Raw genomic sequence first — 18697 nt, forward strand, 5'->3', positions numbered from 1 at the left:
AGTCAACAGCACACAGTGTTCCAAAGTGGTCACCCATCCAAGTACTAACCATGCCCATCGTTGTTTAACTTTAGTAGCCATTGGAGAACTAGTTTTTTCAACGAGGCAAGGCCATTGACTGCTTTCTATTACAGAATAATATTTACCATTAATATGTTGTATTTGTTTATGTTTAAAAAGTAAAGTCCATTTATCAAAAACTTCCGTACATTGCGAACAAGGATAACTTTTCTTTCCTATTTCATGTAGTTTTTCATGACGCTTTAAATTTTTTATACTTATAAGTCTTTTATCACATTGATTACATTGGTATGAAATAACATTATAATGTATAGCAATATGCTGAATCAATTGATGCTTTTTAGTAAATTTTCTCTTGCATTCATTACATGTTAAAACATTACTATGCACACGTGCATGATGACGTTTTAGATTATGGAGATTACTTATCATTAGAGGACATTTGCTGCATCTAAAAATAACAAAATTACATTATAAAAAATATAACAATTATTTTATATATGTACATTATTATTTAGAAAAGATACCTACTGTAATTTTTTTTTTGTAGAAGTATGCGTTTCTATATGTCTTTTCAAATGACTGGAATTAGTATAAGCTTTTGTGCATTCAGGATAATTACATTTGTAAGGCCTCTAAAATATATATATAATAAAAATTAAAACTTTTTAATTTTATACTAAATTAAAATATATATATCTTAAAAATAATACCTCTCCTGTATGTAATCTTATATGTCTGTCTAATCGAGACTGCTTAAAATATGCTAGATTGCATCCAACATAGTTACATATATATTTTCTTTCACTTTGTTTAATATCAGTAGAAATATTTCCAATATTATGAGATTTAGTAGCACTTAATTTTGTATCTAAAAGATTTGCTGTCTTTTTAGATAAATCCATTGTATACCAGTGACTCTTACACGTATGGATTTCTGTGTAACTTCTTTTTGTAATTTAAACACAATATCTATTTATATAATATTCTGTATAATTTATTAATATTTTTATACAAAAATAAATAAAGAGAAAATATTTCACATTATATACTTGTATTTCAGACAGCAATATTTTAAAACAATTTAAAAAAAAAAAAATTATGTAGAAAGAATTTTTATATGATATAAAAACTAAGGTTAAACTTTTCGGATGAATCGAAAGATTTGTTAAGATTAATTTCTGGATATTCTTATTTAAAATTGTTAAATTTTATGTACCGAATTAATTTCTTTTTATTTATATTTTAATAAAATAATAATAAAAAAATCTTTTTTATTGATACAACTGAATCATTACTATATATCTCTAATAAAACTATAAAATAAATATTTAAAAGAGAACGAACATTAACTCACTGCATGAAAGGGACCACTCACGATCAGCTGATCGTATTTCGTTATTTCGTTACAAACTGATGTAAGTCAATTAATCATATAAATCGATCACTTTTTTTATAATTATTAAAACTATGACAAATAAAAAGAACTAATATTTCGTATATTATATCGTAAATTAATACAAAATATCAGAAACTATATTATCATTCACACCCATCAAGAAGAGGTTAAGTTTACCTGCATAAATTAAAACGATACATGAAAAGGTAAAAATTTATAAAATTAATTTTTTAAATCTAAATATATCACGTATATATTGTAATTTAAATTATGTTTTCAATGCTACATTGTGTATACGATATTATTTCAGTATGACACAATTATACGTTATATATAAATTCAGTCTAACAATAATACGTTATATATAAATTCAGTCTGACAATTATACTTAATGAATCATACTTTTTATTATTATTTAACTATTTTAAATAATTATCAAAAGTATTATATCATATTTCTAGATATGATCTAAATACAATAATAGCGGTGAATTAAAAAATACAATGGGTCAAACTTTATGCGAACCAGTGACAACTAAAAAATCTGCATGTTGTCGAAATTACAATTACCATGTGGGTAGTTCTTGTATGCAAGGATGGCGGATTAAAATGGAAGATTGTCATGTGCATATCCTCTCTCTTCCAGATGACCCAGGTACTGCTTTTTTTGCAGTATACGATGGTCATGGAGGTAATAATTTTGTTCTATTTTACTTAAGTAACATAGAATGGATACAAGTATAGATTTAGATACATATATAAGAGGCAATTCATATATTAATTTAATATTCATATATTAATTTAATTTTAATATTGGTAGAAAGGTATAAAAAGTTATTTGCATTCAAAGTTAAAACTAATAGGTGCAGCAATAGCTCAACATGCTGGAAAGTACCTTCATCAATACATCACCAAGCGAAGTGAGTATAAGGCAGGAAATATTGTCCAGGCTATGCAACGAGGTTTCTTGGAATTGGATAAAGCAATGCAAAGTGATGCAGTACTTAGAGAAGAACAATCAGGAACTACTGTTATCGCACTGCTCATCAAAGATAATATTTTGTATAGTGTAAGTTGTTATAGTTTACTAACCATTTGCAATATATGTATATCTAGTTTTTCAATTTACACATAAATATTTTGTATTGTGTTTAGGCTAATGCAGGCGACAGCAGAGCAGTAGCAAGCATTAACGGAAATGCAGTTCCACTCAGTCGAGATCATAAACCTACATTGAAAGACGAACGTGATAGAATTGAGGCTGCAGGTGGTTGGGTCGAATTCAATCGTGTTAATGGTCACCTTGCTTTATCCCGTGCTCTTGGAGACTTCATGTTTAAACGTAATAATTACTTGTCACCGCAAAAACAAATCGTAACAGGTAAGAAATATTATAAATACTTGTAATAATACAAGTAGGACATATTAAATGTATGAAATATGTTCCCTAGCTTTTCCTGAAGTTCAACAATTTCCTATAACAGAAGATTGGGAATTTGTTGTCTTAGCATGTGATGGAATTTGGGATGTAATGACGAGCGAGGAAGTAGTAAATTTTATAAGGTCTCGTTTAACTTGGTCAAAAGTTGTAGGAAATGAAATGGAAGGTGTTATGGATCCTGAAGAAATATGCGAAGAATTAATGAATTGCTGTCTTGCACCAGATGCTTTAATGGGTACTGGATGCGACAATATGACAGTTGTATTAGTGTGCTTTCTTCACGGAAAACCATATGCACATCTTATTTCACGCTGTCAAAAATCTAGTACAAATTCTTAGTCATTTATAGATTGGTATATTGACATTTCCTCCTTTTCTTTATCTTTCTCACTGTAACAATCGTTATTTTTTTGAACTACCGTCACTATCATCATTATCTTATGACGCAATTTCTTTATATCACACCATAAGTGTTAATTAAGGAAGTATTGATGTTACGAAGTGGGGATGAAAAAACGAAAAGGTCGAATTTTTAAGTATAAGCATCTTTCATTTTTTTTTTGTGAAAAATTTAGAGGCCTCTGTTGTAGATATATTAATAGATCTATTTAAATAACTATAAAATTTACTAATTGTTTTTATAAAAACATTATCTCTGATTTTAATGTAAATTTAATGTCTTGAAATTATGCTTTCCATGTGTAAACATATGAATTCCATTATGTACACAATTATGGATTCTTCAGGCCACACCTTTGGAAAACAGGCCGCACAGCAGCTCAATTATAAGCTTTTATTTACAATCTGAAGAATGGACGAGAAATATTCTAATATAATTTGAATAACAATCACAATAAAAGATTGTAAGATTTTTATATTTAGAGTCCATAACGGTCTTGTATAGAAGAAACTGCTGCATTTGCAAGAGAACTAAGTCTTCCTGCAACTTTATTTACACCTTGACGTACACTTTCGCGTACATCGTCCAAATCAACTACACCAGCACGTCCTCCGCTAAAGCGAGCTGATAAAGATGCAGCAGAAGAAGTCGGTGAAGAATCTCCTGTGCCAAAATAATCTGCCGATGATATACTGGATGAACCTTCAAAGCGGCGAAGGTTACTTTTGCGTTCCCACTATGAACAAGTAAAAATTATAAATAATTCCATTTTTCAAATAGAGTAAAATTTTTATCATAATAACGTTTATTGTTACTTACTGAGTCATCATAATTACTGTCTTGAAAGTATTGATCAGAGCTAATAGCTTTAGCGCTGCCAAATTTCTTTTGAGCTTCTCCTTCATCTGATGTTTTATTATCGCTTTTACTATTATTTTGACGACTCACAGGTGGTTGTCGTTTTGGTGGTTCCGGTTCTGCAATAACAACTACTTCTTCGCTTTTAATTTTGTTACTATTGTTGTTAGGATATGGAATCGATAAAGCTGTATAAAATTCATCCAAACTCATAAATAAATCACCAATAACATCGGTATTTTTTGATCTAGGTTCAGCAGCTGTAATATTTTTTGATGAAGATTCTTGAGTTATTGTCTTCATATCTCCTAAAGCCGAGTGACTTGCACCACTAAAAGAGAGTAATTATTTATGTTAGTGGAGTAGTATCGTTAAAAATTACAAATAATTTTATATTATTATAATAAGATGATAAAAATACCTGCGTGCATTGAATCCTATTCCAAGACGTTCTGCCTGCCCAGCCTTTGACGGATTTAATTGTTTCGTTCGTTCTTCCACTTTCTTAGCTTGCTGACTTAAATTTTGCTCATAACGATACGCAAATCGTGTCGCAATTTCATCTCGTTTTTCTTTTGTTCCTTCATTTCTTACCATCTCGTTTACTTCATTTCCAATTTCTACGACACTTTTTTCTAATTCGTCAAAATTAGTTTTTACTCTTTGTGCTCCTAGTCCACCAGCTTTTTTTCCAAACTGCATACAAATAATATAAAATGATCATCTATATCTAAAATTAAGTTTGAACTGTAACATCATATTTAAGCAATATACACGTGCTTACACCTGGTCGTTTAGATTGAACTTTCCTAATACCAATAGTAGACTTTCTTTCAGATTGTGCAGATGGAGCAGATTCTGAAAGTCTTACGGAAGGCCCTACAGAATTAAGAACAATCTCCGAAGATACACTTGTATCATTTTTCTTTACATTTTCTGTAGTCATTGCAGAATTAGACACAATTTTTTCCTCTGTTGCAATGTTAGGTTCATCAGAATTTAGATCAAAATTTTCATGTTCTTGGAAAAAATCCACTTCTTTGGATTCTTCTGAGTCCGGTTCTACATTTTCCTCTAAGTGCAGCTGCACATAAAATTATTCTTATAAAATATGCTGATGTAATCATAACTATTTTAAACACCCAACCTCATACAGGAACATATAATGCAAGCTTGTCTTAAACTACTGCAATAAGCATATGTTTTGATCATAAACATATGATATGAATTTACATATATTTTAATGAAATGAATAAACATTTATAAAATGTAACATCTCAAATGCATGAATGAATCAGTAATTTAAATGTTGTTGAAAGATGTATATAAAATTAGACAATATCTTTTTTGAAAGCAATCTTTTTTTATAATTTCTTTTTTTTTCAGAATAGTGTTAAGCAAAGATTAGTAAAATGAAAATAGTGCTTTGTGAAAATGTTTTCACAGCTCACCATTGTTTTATTTTGTGTTGGAGGAAGAAAAACCTACAATTTTTATATTTTCATTTATAACTATTTCACTGGATAGTGTACCATATGTCAATTATTAAGAAGTTAAAAAGTAAAAATTCTTACTTTTGTTCCATGACGTCGCATTGCAAGTGCAGATGCCAGTGCTAATTTGTCTTTATATTGCATTGCAACACGAGAATTATACTTCTGTTGGGCATCCGTTGTAATACAATTATGTTCAGCAAAATACTTTCTCTGCGAAATATAGAAAGGAAATACGATTAATAAAAATACAATTTTATGACAGATACAAAATAAAAGTAAGTCAAAATACTAAAAGAAAGATACTAACAGCATTAGCATTTCCACCTAATTGCATATTTCTTAATTGTAACCAAGTCCAATTCGTATCAAGCTGAGTTGATCGTACAAATGTCAAATGTACTCCTAGATTCCGATGAACAGCAGAGCAGTCGATGCATAGAAAAACTCCATAAGTTACACTGGACCATGCTGGATTTTTTGCATTGCAATCGAAACATGTCTATAAATATTAATTATAATCCATTTAAACGTTTATTTAAAAATAGTTTATAAAATTATTAAACAACAAAATAATTTTTATTAAACACAATAAACAAAATTAGTTTATTAATGTTAATATTTTTCTTATTATTAATTTTAATTTATAATTTCCATAATTACTATAATCATTAAATGAGAAAGTGAATGATCGGAAATAATGACAGGTTGGGGACATAAATAAAACGTGTAGTGATTTAAATAGATTTAATTATTTGAAAAACTACACATTATATACTATATATTTCTTTGCTTTTATACAATTGAAAGAGAATATTAATCAAACCTTATTCGCTGGAATTGCACGTAATCTTTTAAAAATATCTTCAATATCGCTCCTACTAGGTCCAAATTCTGCCATTTTTTGACGTGTTGTCAATGACGTTGCAAAGAACTGTGGGGAAGTATGAAAGCGGTCAGTGTCTTTTTGGCGCTGTTATCGCTTTATTTTAAATTATATATTTGCATCATATATATATTATATAGTTTTATATATATATATATATATATATGTATAGTTTGCATTTATAATATTTACATATGCAATTCTGATATAAATTTACAAATATAAATAAATACGAAAAAATAATAAAACATCAATATTTACATTTCTATGTTATTAATAAATATTAAGTTAATCGTTGTTTTTTAAAAAGTTGAATAGAAAATCGTAAATAAATTTCTTGATCTTCGACGTTATTATTTTTTTTTCTCAGCAGATACATCTGATCGTCCTACATTTGGTGAATCGCTTACATTAACTTCTTCTTCCTCTATTTCCAAACTGTTCAGTCTATATATTCAAATATGAAAATACATTTTATATTATCTAACTAAACTGTGTATTGTTCTTATTGCATATACAATATTCAAAAAAGATTAGCTTACTCGTCTTGTTCTAGACTGTAAAGCATTTGAAAACCGGCATCAAGACTAGGAGGAAATCCCATATCTGGATCTAATAGTTGAAGCGTTGGTACTTCACGATAAACATTACCAAATTCATCTAATTCATCTAATTGCAATTTACTAGCTGCTTCATCCAAAACTATTCTATAAGTTAAAGCCAAAATAATAGTATTGAAATCGAGATTCAATTTATTATTTGAGCCGTTCACAGACCGAAGATTAACTCCACTTTTAGAATTTTGTAAAATTTTATTACCAAAACACTTGATTAATACAAATAAATTTTCTTAATAATTATGCTTAACATCACTAAATGACAACCATTTTTATGACTAATCAATAATAATTGATATGACAATATATATTACTTCATCAATTTTCTCTCCTTTTTATTTTGTCGAGTTAATTGATTTGGCAAATGAGTGGCTCATCTATAATATGCAAACTTACTCGATATTAAATTTAATTTACCTTTGTTTTTCCATCATTATTTCAACCTTTGTTTTCATATTTTCTTCAAATCTTATAATATATTCCTGATAATAATCATGTATAGCTGTTATCCCACCTATTCCTGTTTCTAACAAGACTCTTTCCATGGCATCCTGAAATAAAATATATATATGTAAAATATAAAGTCATTATATTCTCTTAAATTTATTATAATTATTTTACTGGGAATCCATGATCTTCTTGTTCGGATGCTACTTTCAATAAAAGAGTCATTCTTTTCAAAAAATGGTCAGCAATGTCAGTAAGCATCTCTACGGCTAGATCTGATGAGAATTCAAAACCTATATGAGCTAACAATACGATAACTGCATGCCTCAACAAATTATGCGCTGTTTCTGGTGTTAAATGGTGAACAGTAGAGGAATTCTTGAATGTATCTCTAAAAAAATAATTTAAACTTATAATTCTAATGTGATAAATTAATATCATTACTTAAAAATTGTACATACGTCTCAATGTCTGCAGGTAAGAATCGAAACAAATTAGATGGCACTTTAGATTCTTCTTGAGAATCTTCTCCATCAATCACAGATAAATTTTCTAATACTGTTCCTTCATCCTATTTATATGGATTACATTAATTAAATCACACTGATAAAATATTGATTATTTAAATAGTTAAGTTACTTACCATCATCCTTAATTGTTGATGAAAATTTATTGTATTTAATACATGAAGGTTTCCTATAGGAAGCCTAAACAGATAGTTTGACATTATTATATAATATTAAAATTATACTTTACGTCTTAGTATTATTTCAATATATTCTTACTGTATATATTCTGGTTGTCGATCAATCTGATAATCACAATCAGTATTATTTGCTTCGTCCATAACTTGTCTCCAAACATTTTCTATAATGTCTGGTGTAATTACTTCTTGTTTCCAAGTTTCTCTAGGAGGCAATTCACCCCACAAAACTGGACTTCCATGGGCTTTGCTAGATTTCATCATTTCCTAGCAAAAATATTTTCATTAATATACATTACTATAACATTTATATATATAATCAATTTTAAAAATATACATAATAATGATGTATACAATAATATTTATTATGAAATATGCACATTTCAATTTTTTGTAATATTTTTTATAATAACAAATGAACAACGTACCATATAAAAAACTATATTCGAAATAAGAATATTAACAATACAATATCGATTCACTCTATATTAAAATATCCCGCGCAAAGTGCTGAAACTTCAGATAATACAAATTACAGTGTTATTGCATTAACCAAATAAAAAATATGCACGTAAAAAAAAAGGTATTATTTACAAAATACTTCAGCTTTATCTTGTCTCGTAATGATAACTTTTCCTTCTTGTGATAATATTTCCAATGCAATGCAAGAACGACACTTAACCGTATGTATTACTCTTTATATGATTCGAAACGTAATTGAATTCTAGTAGGTTATAAAATCTATGCAACGCGTTTTGTCCATATTTTGTTATTTGTTCTGAAGATATTACTTAAAAAATAAATATCGATTTTTTCGATTATCGATATCGCTTGCAATTATAATAATACATATAGATAAAAATAAAGGTAAGCAAGTAATTATTTAGAGAAAGAACAGCAAATATATATATAAACTATTATAAATTATTACGTATATATTGCATTATAAAATTTTATATTTATATTTTAAGAACTGTAATATTAAACAAGCAACGGACTATACTGGTTAATAGACATAATGGAAACTGCAGCAGCTTCAATTTTAAAACGAGCAGTGGAGAAAGACAAAGAGGAACAATATACTATGTCTCTTATATTATATCAAGAAGGTGTACAAATACTCCTAGATACTATAAAAGGTTTGGACTATAATATAACAATTTCATACATATATAGGGTAGTAAAAAGAAAAAGTCCAATATTTTAAGGGGCTGTAGTACCTATCAAGAAAAGTATAAAATGTTTAATTAACATGGTTCCTAAAATCAACCTTTTCGATGTAAATTAACTTTTATTGTTTATGAGTATTCAATATCATAAGGAAGTCTTTTGGCAATGTATTGAATATTGACCTTACAATATTGGGCCCTTTTTTTATCATCCTATATATATAAATATTTTCAATATTTTTTATCATGCGTATTAAATTATTGTCATTGAGAAATTAGTAATAAAATGTAGAAACAAAGGACCCAGTTAAGAACAAACATTTTACTCTTATGGCATCGCAATACCTGGATAGAGCGGAGAAGGTAAAGCAATTAGTCGACAAGAAGAAAATACAAGGTACATACAGGGAATTAATAAAGATTAAGGATGGTGCAACCGGTTATGGATATAATAGTCTTTTTGGTAGATTTTTGGATGCTATGGTTACATTCATTCAGATAGAAGATCCATATATAAGAACCTTTCATCAGGTATATTAATGTTTAATATTTAACTTTTTAACGTACACATTGAAGTTAATTAGAGTAAATGAAATTGGCAAAAATGTGTACAATCAAATTAATTTTTGATGCTTTGCTTATAGTGTCAAAATCTAGTAAGAATGTGTGAGTTGGCAGTTCAAAAATGTCATTCTCTATCAAAAATATCTCTCATTACTACATCTGATCCAGATGATTCTAAAAATCAATCTAAAAGGCTTGAAGAAACGAAGCAGAGCCTGAAATCACATCTTGTATCATTTGAAATTACGTATTCTGATACATTACATGATAGACAAATTATGTAAGATACTTACTCATTTTAATTATTTTAATATTTGGTAAAATATATTTAATATATTTAATGTATGAATATATATATTCATATTTTTTTACAGACTTAGCAATGGATGGATAATAAAGATAGGACGTGGTTTAGATTATTTTAAAGCACCTGCTGGAAAGTTTGCTTTGGGTTCTTGTGATCTTGAATTAAGATCATGTCACGAAACTACAGTAGATATTTTTCATAGTAGTCAATTGAATGAAAAGTAATTATGAAGTAAGGTATGAACATTGCAGAGCGAAAAGTTGTTCGTTTTTCAAACCAGTATTAATGCTTAGGTTGTAAGAAATGATGGAACACGTATCTTTTTCTTTTCTTTCTAAGAAATGGTATAAGTGGATGACATGAATTTTGACTATCAGATTTTTATTCTTAAACAAAAAAGTTTTCACTTTAAGAATATAATTCTGTATTATTATACTTATTATAAGGGTCGTTTATATTTCATTATATGAAATTTTTTGGTCGTAAGCGGATCGATGGGATGCTTTTTATATTTTTATCAAAATTATAATATATCATTTATTCATTTACATTATAAATAGTTATATTTTATAATAATTATTTTTAATATTGCGAAGTATATTAAATTTTTAATAGATATGATTTGTTCCAATTACTATGAATTACATATATAGTATTCTTGTTTTGTATATATATGTGTGTGTAGATATATTTACTTTTCTTTTTATAAAACATTTACATTATTTACAATCTTTTTTTCGGCCATTTGCACTTATAATTAAATGTATTTTGAAAATTGAGCCGTTCATTTTCCAAATCAACTAATTCCATAAAATAACAAATAGAGAAAATTGATAAAGTTAAATATATTATCGTATCATTTATTGTTCAACAGACATACTCCATTTTGTCGTTAAATTGTTTTACAAAGTTAAGCACCAATTAAGTGCTTTGACATTAAAATTTAAAAAGATTTTAAAAAAGGAATCAATTGCTTTGGTCTGTGAACGGGTTTAATTAATTAAATTAATTAAAATAATCGTGTGCTCTCGCTACATCTATTTGTTTCACAGCTTTCTTGCATGCTCGTCTTAAAGATTTTGTATACTTTAGAAGTCCAGCCTCTATTTGTTCTTCATCCTCGGTGAGAAGAAAGTTGACGTCATACGTGGGAAGACAATCGGCACCACCAACTGCAACTACTTGTCTCGCTATTTCTGGATCTACGCAAAGTCTTATCAAAGCAGCTGCAGCTGTGGTCTCTAAAGTTTGATACGCTACGTCCAAACCTAGAGGTCTCATTCTAAGGAAACAAACCAATGCAACAGATGCTCGTACTTTAGCCAAGTATTCACGAGCTTCTGGTAAACGTGCTAATTCATTAATAAGAGAAGCCACTTGCTGCATCAACCAAACGTTTCCCCCATTTGATTTTTTCACGCTTCTTAATAGTTTCTTAACCGTATCTTGTTTTATTATAATATCAGCGCATTTTCTTGATTTAGATATTTGATTTAACGCAGCAGCTGTCAACAATAACGTTTGTTCCGAACTAGCATTTTCAATAAGATTTCCTAAAGCAATAATTAATGTATCCGCAAATGGTTCGACATGTGGTAAGCCTACGGCATTGGTCCATGGTGCAGTTATCTGTACTATCAAAGCCGTAGCTTCCATTTTGTTGATTTCCGAGGACGTTTGACTGGACAAGAGGTCAATCACGATTTCCGGTCCGTCATCTTTAACGAAGTGCTCAATTGCTGTTCTCGAACAGCACACGCTCGAGAGAGCGCGTAGAGACGTGGCTACGTAATCATTTGATTTCCTAATGGCAGAAATAAGATAAGTTAGGAGAGCCCTAATTCCTGAACATCTCGCGATACTACTGCCCGCTCGAGCTCCAGCTAAACCTAAAGCAGTGAGAGCTGCTAAAGCCCCTCTAGCCACGCTACTATCTTCCTTCGGTGTTTCTTCCAAACATCTTACTATTTTCTGTAAAAATAATTATCGTTAATAATAAAACGAATAAATTTTTGTGTAGGTTCTATTTAACAACAAAAGGATGACAAACCTCGATATAAAAATCTAAACGAGTATTAATGGCACTATCTACATAATCTTTCATGCTTTCTAATTGCATGATAATCCCCTTTAAGTTTGTTTGTTGAATTCTTCGAGGTGGCGGTGCTCCTAATTTCGATAATACTAGAAAAGCGTTTTCTTCGATGGCACGTAATAATTCCATTTGTGATCTACCATTTTTCGAATGCGAGATCTCCCTAAAAAGGTAGATTGTATCGTGTTAACGTATTAAACGAATTAGTCGAACACGTTATTACTTTTAGAAATATTATAAAATATCCTTACTTTGAAATATGCTGATAATGACGTGAAAATTGTTCAGCTCTCACGAGAAGCTTGCTCGCAGCTGCCGTAGCCAAAGAAGATAATATTTTCAAATCTTTCATTTGATCCTCCTCGGAAATCAGATCGTTGTGCTTTCGCCGTGGTAAACTCTTACTTTGAAGAGCGATATAACATTCGTTCGACGTTTCTGTTGTCAGGTCATTTAACCATGTCTTTACTGGTGGTGCAATCTCGCCATCAATGTTATTACGAAAATTGACGAATAAATCGTACGTGAAATTTGTTGAAAGTATTTTCGTTACTTTTGTAGAATTTAATGATTCGTCTTCTAACGAGCTAGATGAAAGACTAGGCACACCACTCACCATGATCTTCGTTCTGAAAAAAAGAGATCATTCATATTACGAACGCCTACGTTAATTATTATACTTTCGTAATTTTGTCTTGTACAGTAAACTCCCGTAAAATGCGAGTTCTTATAGTGCAAATTTCTATAACGTGCTAAAAATATTGCGACTATCATTTTCTTATAACACGATTTCTCGTACAACATGCTATATAATAAAATGCAGGGAATCCCCGCATTTAAAAAGTTGTCTTTATCACTACCGATTTCTTCTTCGTTATATTTTATTTTTATTTAAAAAAAAAGAAGTTTTATCAATATTTATATCTAATATATATATATATATGTTCTCATGAATTAATTATAAATTATCTCGCGCGCGTGAAAGAAATAAACATTTCCTTAAACGTAAATTCATACAACGCGTAACATATTAATCGCGTTATCCGAAAATTTACTCTATTCTCTTATCTTTTTGTTTTCTTTTTATTTCCAAATACTACCTTAAATGAGACATAACGAAATATGTTAGAATTTTGAAATTTCATAATAATAAAACGATTATTTCTTTCGTTCGATAAAATACAGGAATACTTTCGATTTATTTTCCGTCTTCCGGGATAATGGATCAAAGTAGAGAAGCGATAGTGAATAAAGACTGACTAATCGGCCACCTCCGGAACTGGGATTTTCTTCTGAATAGGATGACTAATCTCGGTTCTTATAAAGAATGCAGCTATACGATCACACCTGCACCCGTTCTGTACTCGCATATATTAGTTCAAATTCTTTTGAGATACGTTGTCCCTCGAAATGAGATGATCGAAATCGACTTTCTTATTTCTTTCTTTCACTCATGTACACATATCTTGTGACACATTAAATTTATGTACGATATATTAAACTAAACATTAAAGCGGTTTGCGTAAATCGAGCTGAAAAGGAAAAAAAATATGCGTGTCAGACGACGTCATAATATCGTTTTTATCGAAAAAAGTGACTCAATGTTAATCTCGTAACATCCTACGGATGAACAATTAATTTTTTTTCCTCCTTCTAAGAAAATTAATCATCATTTACGTTGATATTCTTCCTTGTAGTAAATATATTGAAGTGCTCGGAAAGTTTATTTTAATTTATAAATATAAATCGAATATAATATATTTATAAATTTGTCCACAAACTTTCCGAACAATCAAATAGATTATTAAATTTTAATTAATGAATAGACTTCGTAAGAAATTTAAATTTATATTGATCATTAGAAAATGTTCCGTTCTTCTTTAGACCGACAGAGTATCTCAGTTATTTGTAACTTCATAGAAGGCAAGACCTTCCGTATTATGAGACAACTTGTGCATATAAAGTGTTCCTTGGCTATACCAGAATATTAAACATCAATATCAGTAGGTGGATTGTTTTTTTTTACTCGCGCCATACGTGTCTTTTGGTGTATCGAAAGAGATTAAGACATGCCTATCAATACGTTCAAAGATACGATGCGCTACTTTCAATATATAGCTTTAGAATCGATAAGTATATATACTTACTCTGGACAAATAATATTTATCTAGTAATTTAATTCAGTACCTCTTTTATATCGTATATCGCGAAAAAAATTTCTTCTACACAAAAGACGTATATACTTGCATACATACACTCGTGCAATAGTATCTATTTACGAAAGCCATAAGAATAACAAGGTGAAGTTCATTACGCGTCGCATTCCTATCGGTTTGGCTCACCATAGGCATATGATCGCAACGATTCACTCTTCTTTCATAAAACCTACACATTCCTTATATCTTATCGTTAATGAACAAATTTCAACATATAAGATAAATCTATTGATGATTTTTCATTTTTCGAATTTCACAATATTCGCTAAGATCATAATGCACTTTTATTTAATAATATAATTTGGTAGATATTAGACTATTTAATATATTTTTTAAATCCACCATTTTGTTAATATAAATACTAGAAAAATATACCTTTCGTTCCGTTGAAAATTTCGTGTTTTGGGATCTTTCGGAGTCGAAGTACAAGTCGGTCGTGGTATTAAATCCTTCTCGAGCCAAAGCGAACCAATTTTATGTCGAATTTTACGATTTCTTTCCTTAACTTTTTTACGTCGTCTTCTACGTCTCTGAGGACTTTCATCTTCTAAAGTCTGCGAGCAATTAGATCGTTCGGAGTCGGAGAAACCAGAATCTAAACTCTTCAGATCCTGACTGAGAGGACTGAGGGATCTGTTCTCTGAAACTATGGTGTTTCCTTCGTTTTCGTGTGTACCATCATTGATATCTGTTTTTTCTCTACAAATAATATTGAAAATTCTTATTTTATGAAAAGAAATTTCTTTCATTGTCAGTAGATTTCACAATACATGTATTTAATCAGTTTCCACGACTTACCCTTGAAGTATTGTTGGATTTTCTTTACGGATCGATGCATCATTGAAGGTCTTATCTTGTTGCGATTCACTGACTACCGGACAAACGTGTATGACAGTTACATTATCAACATTGATGAAATGACTTTCGCGTAAACTGGAGGATCGATTTTCTTCTTCTTCTTCGTTTTCTGAAGGATAATCCGTATCGATTGGAGGGGGAGGAGGAAATTGAAGTACCTCAACGGGATCTTTTCTACGGATCGCAGAATTTTTCTTTAAATCCTGCGATGACATTTGTTCCCAAAATACTTTACTTTGATATCTCTTGAAGGTATTCATTTTGTATTTTTCTATTTTTGATTAATTCGTTTAATCTCGTCTTACTTTTGAATTTTCTTTTCTCATAACGAAGAGTAAAAAGTTTATATAACATGCGTTGTAGTCGAAAAAAGAACCCCACAGGAGAATAAGGAACGGTCTGAAGAAATAGGGGGTGTCTTCCTTTCTAACGCGTGCCAGCAGTGGTCACAGTTCACAATTGGTCTCTTCGTTGAATACGATCCAACGCAAGGGTGGTTTCACGATTCAACAGAGCGGAACAACGGTCCTCCCACGGGTCGCTTGGCCTCAGGACGACACCTGATGGTTTTCTCGTTTGAACCCCTATGAAGAGTACTCCCGTTAACCGTACATTTTAAGAACAAGACAATCGTTAACACTTTGAAAAATAATTTTTCTATGTTACGTTTTCTTATAATGTTTCAAGGTCGTAAAATGAATCCTCACTTCTTCTATTACTTTTTTTTGTTTTATTTTTTACTTCAAATAAAAATATTTCCGATAATACTTAAATCAACAGAAGGATAAAATTTAAATGAGGAAAGTCGTCAAGTCTATGCGATACCGATCACTATGCGTTGATGTGCCGCAAACGACTGACTCCGATCGAGTTGCTTCCGACTTCTCCGCCTAACTCAATACGCCTCCCTTTTTCGTCCTCGCATAAGCCAAGTAGTATGTGAGTCTGGAACTCCTCCCCTTCTCTTTTGTCGCTCTTCTGGGGTGCACTACCTTTCTCTCTATTTTTTTTCTACCCCCATCCATGAATGTTCGTTTACTCTTAATGTATGTATTGGTTGCACACTATAACCGTTAAACCATAAATTCTTTTAATTTTTCGCATAATCGATATTCATTATCATTCTTTTATTTCTTTTTAATGTATAAAAGTAAAATAAAAATAATACGAGAGTTCATTATAACGTTTACTTTTTATAGGTTGATAAATTATCTCCTTTATGAGATAGAAGATAGAAGAGAAGAATATTGATAAAAATAATATAAAGATAAATATTACTATATTATTTCATAACGTCTTATTTATCATTGGATTGCATCGAATACTTATGTACATACTTATATATATATATATATATATATGTATGCATCACATTCCTTATCGTCGCTTGTTCTACGTAGGTATATGCGTGCGTGCATGCGCTCGTGCGTGAATGACTCATCCATGGGGCCAAAAGGGGGACGAAACATGCATCACCATGGGCATTTTAACACAGATGCCCCGTACGGCGCGTGCCCTCGAACCAATCCGACGCCCCTATGCGTTGCTTCCGCAACGGCAACCACGTCTGCACGAGTCATTTTCTCTACGACCCCCTCTGGTTTTTGAAGGGGGACAGAAAACGAGAAGAGTCACACCTGGCCTTTAAAAGTTTTCTCTCCATTGGCGTGATTTTGTAACGCTAAGCTAGACTTTATCATTTACATGCTGTGTGTGTATATAAATACGTATGTTTGTTACTGATAATAAGAAGAAGGATAATTTGTACATCTTAAAAATTCATCTCAGGCAATTGGAAATTTTGCATCTTTTCTCTGTTTTATTCAAATATAGAAATAAATATAAATAAAATGTTTGAATATTTTACATACACTTTTGAAATGTTCATCTTCCGTTTCTTTCATACTTTTTAAAAAGAATAGAAAACTAGACTGGTTTGCTTTTTGTTTCCAAAGTTTTGAAAGTTACAAAACTGAAAGATAAATACATTCGAATGTCTAATTGATTCTTTTTGACCATTCTATCGAGTAAGTCCATCTTACTGGTATTCTTTATCCTATTGTTTAGTTTTCAAAGGTATACTAAGTCCATATGCAGCTATGTATTGCACATACAAAGGTATTCTAGCGCTTGTACAACCCCTATTGTACTTACTTACATACATACGTGCCGTGAAATCGAAGGGACAGCTGCAGATAGACCGTTATTTAAACGCGTGCTCTCGCCCAGATTGATCGTTAGGCTTTTAAATTTTCAATATGACTAATGTTATATCTTTAAAAGCTTTAATAATTACTTTTACGATCTTTATAAACGGACTAAGAAGTAATACAAATATTTATATTGTAAATATTAGTTATTCTAAAATTTGTATATATATTATATCTTTATAATCGTTTTATGTACATATGTTAAAAGTACATATATATAGAAATATATTAACATATTTTATATTAACAATATAAAATAATGTACTCATTAACAAAATATTCATCATTATTAATATATTATTCCTATCGTATCACATATACAATTTTTTACAAAGCATAATTAAATTCATACGCTTATTGCTTTTTTATAAAATATTAAAATTAATCTTTCGAGGATTAAATAAATTTTTTAACTAAATAAAATTATCTCTAATTTAATTTTGGAAATATTAATTTATTATTTTCTCTCGTTGTTTTAGAAATAATAAGCTAGTAGAAATTAAATTTTTATTCAATTATAATCATATACTTCCATTTTTGAGCAAAAAAATTCTTTGCCTAAAATACAAGTAAATTATATGGCTGCATATTGTAATGACAGAATTCAGATGATTCAGTTTTATTACCAGTAGATATAATGTTAATTCTGGTTAATCGATATTTAATTATTCAAGCAAATATTAGAAAATATAAAGGAGAATGAGTAATGGTCAAAATATGCCGTAGAGTCAACTAATTATGTATCGTATTTTGAAAAAAACATTACGCTTTGATTTAATTGGCTGAAACAGCTAGCCGCGCGTTTCCTGTGCCCTTCACTGCAAATGCAATTTTTTTTCACAAACCACAATGTATTTATTCTTTATGTTTATTATTTATTTATTATACAATAAATACATAAAAGTAATAAACAGCTGTAATTATATACATAAGTATTTTTATTCTTTTATTAAATAAAACTTCTTACACAACGCGTGTCGAACATTTAAAATTCGCGTTCAATACTTACGCTAG

At 29.8% G+C, this 18697-nt stretch overlaps 5 protein-coding genes and 1 pseudogene across 9 annotated transcripts; 2 read left to right on the forward strand and 4 right to left on the reverse strand.

Annotated features, from left to right (window-relative positions):
- On the reverse strand, positions 1-119 carry LOC122523655 (annotated as a pseudogene).
- Positions 120-1348: 1229 nt separating this feature from the next.
- On the forward strand, positions 1349-3790 carry LOC122517384 (probable protein phosphatase 2C T23F11.1). 2 transcript variants are annotated; one of them, XM_043635754.1, is made up of 6 exons: positions 1349-1439; positions 1553-1626; positions 1882-2110; positions 2283-2488; positions 2575-2800; positions 2871-3790. In XM_043635754.1, exons 3-6 carry the CDS (start codon positions 1924-1926, stop codon positions 3197-3199), a joined length of 948 nt encoding a protein of 315 aa, XP_043491689.1. In that variant the 5' UTR covers positions 1349-1439; positions 1553-1626; positions 1882-1923; the 3' UTR covers positions 3200-3790. The 2 variants fall into 2 exon arrangements, with proteins under 2 accessions (XP_043491689.1, XP_043491682.1); XM_043635747.1 differs by having other exon boundaries at positions 1370-1626.
- LOC122517306 (ADP-ribosylation factor GTPase-activating protein 2) lies at positions 3717-6790 on the reverse strand. 2 transcript variants are annotated; one of them, XM_043635693.1, is made up of 9 exons: positions 6759-6790; positions 6438-6545; positions 5922-6113; positions 5693-5824; positions 5570-5602; positions 4903-5202; positions 4540-4814; positions 4080-4449; positions 3717-3996 (listed from the first exon to the last, which is right to left on the reverse strand). In XM_043635693.1, the coding sequence occupies exons 2-9, from the start codon at positions 6510-6512 to the stop codon at positions 3739-3741; spliced, it is 1635 nt and encodes a 544-aa protein (XP_043491628.1). In that variant the 5' UTR covers positions 6513-6545; positions 6759-6790; the 3' UTR covers positions 3717-3738. The 2 variants fall into 2 exon arrangements, with proteins under 2 accessions (XP_043491628.1, XP_043491629.1); XM_043635694.1 differs by lacking the exons at positions 5570-5602; positions 6759-6790 and having other exon boundaries at positions 6438-6580.
- Positions 6791-6826: 36 nt separating this feature from the next.
- Positions 6827-8995, reverse strand: LOC122517377. The gene is made up of 9 exons (XM_043635734.1): positions 8859-8995; positions 8693-8780; positions 8347-8531; positions 8205-8268; positions 8023-8132; positions 7736-7952; positions 7532-7665; positions 7040-7204; positions 6827-6944 (listed from the first exon to the last, which is right to left on the reverse strand). The coding sequence occupies exons 2-9, from the start codon at positions 8693-8695 to the stop codon at positions 6851-6853; spliced, it is 972 nt and encodes a 323-aa protein (XP_043491669.1). The 5' UTR covers positions 8696-8780; positions 8859-8995; the 3' UTR covers positions 6827-6850.
- LOC122517412 (MIT domain-containing protein 1-like) lies at positions 8771-17332 on the forward strand. 3 transcript variants are annotated; one of them, XR_006303849.1, is made up of 7 exons: positions 8771-8947; positions 9236-9403; positions 9726-9964; positions 10078-10277; positions 10372-10540; positions 16673-16802; positions 16874-17332. XR_006303849.1 is itself a non-coding variant. In XM_043635790.1 (6 exons), the coding sequence occupies exons 2-5, from the start codon at positions 9283-9285 to the stop codon at positions 10526-10528; spliced, it is 717 nt and encodes a 238-aa protein (XP_043491725.1). In that variant the 5' UTR covers positions 8772-8947; positions 9236-9282; the 3' UTR covers positions 10529-10540; positions 11397-11499. The 3 variants fall into 3 exon arrangements, 2 of the variants coding, with proteins under 2 accessions (XP_043491725.1, XP_043491717.1); XM_043635790.1 differs by lacking the exons at positions 16673-16802; positions 16874-17332 and adding an exon at positions 11397-11499 and having other exon boundaries at positions 8772-8947; XM_043635782.1 differs by lacking the exons at positions 8771-8947; positions 16673-16802; positions 16874-17332 and adding an exon at positions 9040-9131 and having other exon boundaries at positions 10372-11338.
- LOC122517264 lies at positions 11135-16660 on the reverse strand. The gene is made up of 6 exons (XM_043635690.1): positions 16140-16660; positions 15414-16057; positions 14991-15314; positions 12651-13028; positions 12355-12562; positions 11135-12275 (listed from the first exon to the last, which is right to left on the reverse strand). The coding sequence occupies exons 2-6, from the start codon at positions 15731-15733 to the stop codon at positions 11310-11312; spliced, it is 2196 nt and encodes a 731-aa protein (XP_043491625.1). The 5' UTR covers positions 15734-16057; positions 16140-16660; the 3' UTR covers positions 11135-11309.
- Positions 17333-18697: the final 1365 nt, after the last annotated feature.

Source organism: Polistes fuscatus, unplaced genomic scaffold (genome assembly GCF_010416935.1).
Source record: "Polistes fuscatus isolate 324 unplaced genomic scaffold, CU_Pfus_HIC Scaffold1, whole genome shotgun sequence".
In the NCBI taxonomy this organism is placed as follows: domain Eukaryota; kingdom Metazoa; phylum Arthropoda; class Insecta; order Hymenoptera; family Vespidae; genus Polistes; species Polistes fuscatus.